This window comes from Belonocnema kinseyi, chromosome 9 (genome assembly GCF_010883055.1).
Source record: "Belonocnema kinseyi isolate 2016_QV_RU_SX_M_011 chromosome 9, B_treatae_v1, whole genome shotgun sequence".
Taxonomy (NCBI): Eukaryota; Metazoa; Arthropoda; class Insecta; order Hymenoptera; family Cynipidae; genus Belonocnema; species Belonocnema kinseyi.
Window position 1 is genome coordinate 80,160,685 of NC_046665.1, and position 4,420 is coordinate 80,165,104.

The window sequence follows — 4,420 nt, forward strand, 5'->3', positions numbered from 1 at the left end:
GGGCGCATACTTTGAATAAAATATTTGTTATCATTCTCTTGAAATAAATGTGTTTTTTTCTTGAAAAAATACCGGTTTCATATGTATACACCTGGTAGGTATAGATATGTAGGTTCGATATTCCGTAGCGTTAGAAATTTTATTTGTAATACAATGTTTAAAAATGTAATGTATGTATTTACTCTAAACAGGACTATTAATATTTAAAGTCAAAATACTCGCAATAATTTAACATTTATTTTTTAAATAACTTTTTTGTCTCTCAACGACGAAGTGAAAATAGTTAATGTTGGCTGTGTGCTGGGCGTGTGGAATTTCATATATTAATATGATCCAATTCTAAAGTAAAAAAAATCAAATTGATTCCCTAATTCAGTGACTGATGCTCTTCATGCAATTGAAACCTGCATCATTTAAATCTAGTAAAGCACCAATTGATCTTGTCCGGGCTACGGTCGGGCTCCCCGGCCAGTTCCCGGCTGAAAGCCGGGCTCTCCGACCGTAGAATGGCCAGCTCCAGACTTAAATTTCCACCCAGGAATACTAAAACTATAATCATTAGTTCGAATGCTAAGTTGGCTAAGGTGTGCATACGATTATTTATTTCAAATTTATCATTATGTTAAATCAGCTGTTTCGAGCCGGATTAGACCCGGATAGATATTTCCTGGTGTACCATATAACTACCGGATAGGCCCGCAGAGAGTGAAATTATGGGTCGTCTAAATCCCTGCTAGAACTGGGTATGAGCTGCATCAATATTTCCCGGGGTTCTGTATAAGTTACGAATATAACCTGGTTACCAAACCCGAAAGTTTCCCGGATAGGTCCGGATAGAGTCCCGAGTCTATCCGTTTTCTATTCGGGATTTTAAGTTGGAAAACACTTAGGGGATTTTTTGTATGTGGATGTGGACATAACGTTAAATGAAAGGGGTACGTGTAAAAACTAAACATATAATAGCGTGACGTAATTTATGGACAACGCGAACTTATCCCGGGTGAATTAAATGATCCAATTTTTCTTGGATACCAGATTTGATCGACATCATGAAATGATATAATTATTTTTGTATTCGAACTTGAATTCACTTAAACACAAGAGGGTACGGCCCTCCTGTGCATTATGCGCACCTGCTCCCATTAAGATTTTTTTTATCATGTAAGACGTATCTTAAGTTGCGAGTCCTAAATTTTGGATGAATATTCGAATAGAGCAATCTCCTCATTTGAAGACTACTTTTTTCAATTTTTAAAAATTGTACGTGCAGCTCTTTGTAGTAATTAAAAATTCGAACAATTTATCATCACGACTTTTTTTGATAAAAAGAAAATTAACAGAATTTTAACACTTTGAAAATCCCCCAAAAAACGAAAATGAAGATTTTAAGCCAAGCTACGCACGATATGAAAGAGTCAAGAACAAAAAATTTAAGAACACAAGCTTGAATAACATTTTATATATTTTTTATATTGCAACTAAATTGTATCTACCAATTTTTTTAGACTCACTTTACGCTAGAATGCGTATTTTTAATTCAAATCGTAAAAAATACCATTGCAAATAAACAAATTAAATTTATGGAAAAACGAAACAAGTTGCAATAAGATGTTTAATAAATAAACCTAAATATATTTTAAATCTAATACTTATTTCCATTCTGTTTCGAATTTTACAAGAAAATGTGGAAATTTCTTAAAACTGACAAAATGGCCGTGATTTTTCTAAACATTTTGGAACTCAATTTTCTCAAAAAGGCCAGCGTTTTAGGTTGGTCCTATTGTCATGAATATTTCTCATTAGAGTTTACCTTGAACCCGCGCCTTATAGAGGAGAAACAATTTTTTTTCTTTATTATTTAAAAATGATAATTTACATTTTGTCCGGAAACAAGACGAGATACGGAAAAAAGTCAAATAAGCTAAGGTAAATTTTTCTTTCGTGTCTCTTTTTGTTTTCGCACAAAATGTGAATAATAATTTTGGAGTAACAAACAAAATTCTTTGTTCCATCCAGAAAATTTTCAAATGAAATACGTCACAAGTTTTAAAAGTTAAGATACTCATAACTCTGAGAAAAAAAATTGTGTCAAGTCGTGTTCAGCCTGCATGATTTCAAAATCAATTCAGCGTGTAAATAATTTGTACATTTTACATAGTTTTTCCAACTGTATTTATTTATCGCAATACTTCGTTGTTAAAATAATTACATCCTGGAAAGAGAAAGGTGTTTTTTTAGAATTATACAGTTCGATATTATGTATTACTTACTAATTTTCGCAATTTATTATTTATTTTTATTTATTTTTGTATTAATTCTTTATATTGAATGTTCGATATTATATTTCATATATTTATTTTTATATTTATTTATTCCTTATTTATTATTATCTAATTCTTCATTTGACTACTTCATCTATATCCTCCATAATTAAGATTATTTTGATCACTTATGAACATTTATATGTTTCTTGGGCAAATTTCCCACGGAGAATTTGCAATTCAAGAAGCCCCCCCCCCCCCTGTTACTTCTGATCAATCCCCGGCCCATAGTTAGAGAGCATGTGGCTAGTCCCCTCTCATTCCTATGTCCAGGGCTTAAGCTTGCGCGTGCAGCGCGCAATTTTTAAATTATAATTCTATTAAGTATTTTCACATCAATCAACATTTGATCCATTGTTTTCCCCTCAGCTATTAACGAAGTGAAGTTAGCTGATGGTTGAAGTGAAAATACCTAATTCAAAATTCTGAAAAGATATAGAAAGGTATCTTAAATGGATTAAATTGTAATAAAATAATATGCACGAATTCAAAACGGAAGAGGTTGATTATGGAGGAAACTAATTTATGTTAATTTTGCAGGTATCAATGTCAACCACGCAGTTTTCAACTAATTATTTGCCCCTGCAGGACTTCAAAGCTTTCTTTCGTGGCCAAGAAGTTATGAATGCGACACCCCTGAACACCGCCAATATAACAATGTTTGGCTTGCAAATGTATGGAGGGGTGTACTTGCCCATTAAACAGACAGGAGAGTCGGATCTAATAATAGAGGCAATTTATGCAACTTCCTAAAATCTCAACTTTCTACGTTCATTCTTCAAATATATGTTGACAAAACGGGCCATATTCCTTCTGGTATTCTAAGTATTAGTAACATTTTTAATTTTCGGATCAAGATATGAGAAGCTTAATTTTTAGGTTACTCTGTAAAGCTAAGTTTATCTCTGCGAATGTGAGACTGGTTATCGAAAATTATATTAAGAACGAATTAAATAAAACATGAAGTTTGGAAGAAGAATATCTAAAATTTATTGCTGGTGTAACAAGTTTACAAGTGTAAATTTGCAATAGGTTGCAATACTTTTATAAGTACAGTCAAACCTGGATATAATGTCAATTTTTTGACTAACGGTAACATAAAGTGCAGGCTGTCAGTCAGGGGCGTATGGACCGTTTCTGGTGCATTTTACTGCGTAATAAAAACTATTTTGAACATTTATTTTCTAATATGGAGACAAGGGTAAACTAAATATTTAACGGAAATGAGGAAAAAAAGTTTGCTGTTACACGTTAAAATAAATGTGTTTTTTCTGCTTACATACTTAACCCTAGACGGATCCTATACATTTTTTTGTCCTCACCGGCTCCTGTGGGTGACAAATGTCCCCCATTTGGTTTCCTTGTGCACAATCTTTTCCTTTCATCGGAATCAGATGTTAATATACACCATTCTCTCCGTTTTTAATGTCGAAGAGATTGTTGTATATAACATCCTGTTTTAATGAATTTAAAATGTTGAAAAAAATGTTTAAACAAATAAAAATCGCAAAAAATCGTGTTTTTGACATTTTTTTGAAAAAATCATGTCATTGCTTTTATAATAAACTAATTAAAAAATTTCAAGCGCCATTTTGAAGAGGACAAATTGCACCTTAAGGTAATGTAGGTTATAATTAGGATCCTTCCAAAACGTATATTTATTTGAACATTTGAAGTTAGAAAATTTAAGAAAATGAGAAATATCATAAGTGCGGGCAGAATGCTTATTATTATAAATAATTTGAATATATAATAGGTCAATCTCTTTGTTTTCTGATGCACAATAAAATGGTTTCATTTAAATAAAGATAGAAAAATTAAGAAAAAGTTTTTTTTCAATGAAAGAGCGGTCAGTAAGTTTGAAAGATACGAAAAATTCAGCAGAATTAAAAAAGAATCCTTTTCTAAAAAACTATTTTTATTTTCAAACTAATTCTCGAAATAAAATTGAATTAAAAAACAATGAATTAAAATAAATTTTGCATCAAATAAGCTCAATATATCAGGTGTATACATATGAAACCGGTATTTTTTCAAGAAAAAAACACATTTATTTCAAGAGAATGATAACAAATATTTTATTCAAAGTATGCGCCCTC

At 31.4% G+C, this 4,420-nt stretch overlaps 1 protein-coding gene across 1 annotated transcript in view; it reads left to right on the top strand.

The window, feature by feature from the left end:
• The window catches only part of LOC117180785, a 7,421-nt gene extending 4,264 nt beyond the window's left edge, over nt 1–3,157 (top strand). The window contains exon 4 of the mRNA XM_033373286.1: nt 2,862–3,157. Within this exon, the coding sequence (XP_033229177.1) occupies nt 2,862–3,074 (213 nt within the window). The 3' untranslated portion in view covers nt 3,075–3,157. The remainder of the gene's footprint in view (nt 1–2,861) is intronic.
• Nucleotides 3,158–4,420: the final 1,263 nt, after the last annotated feature.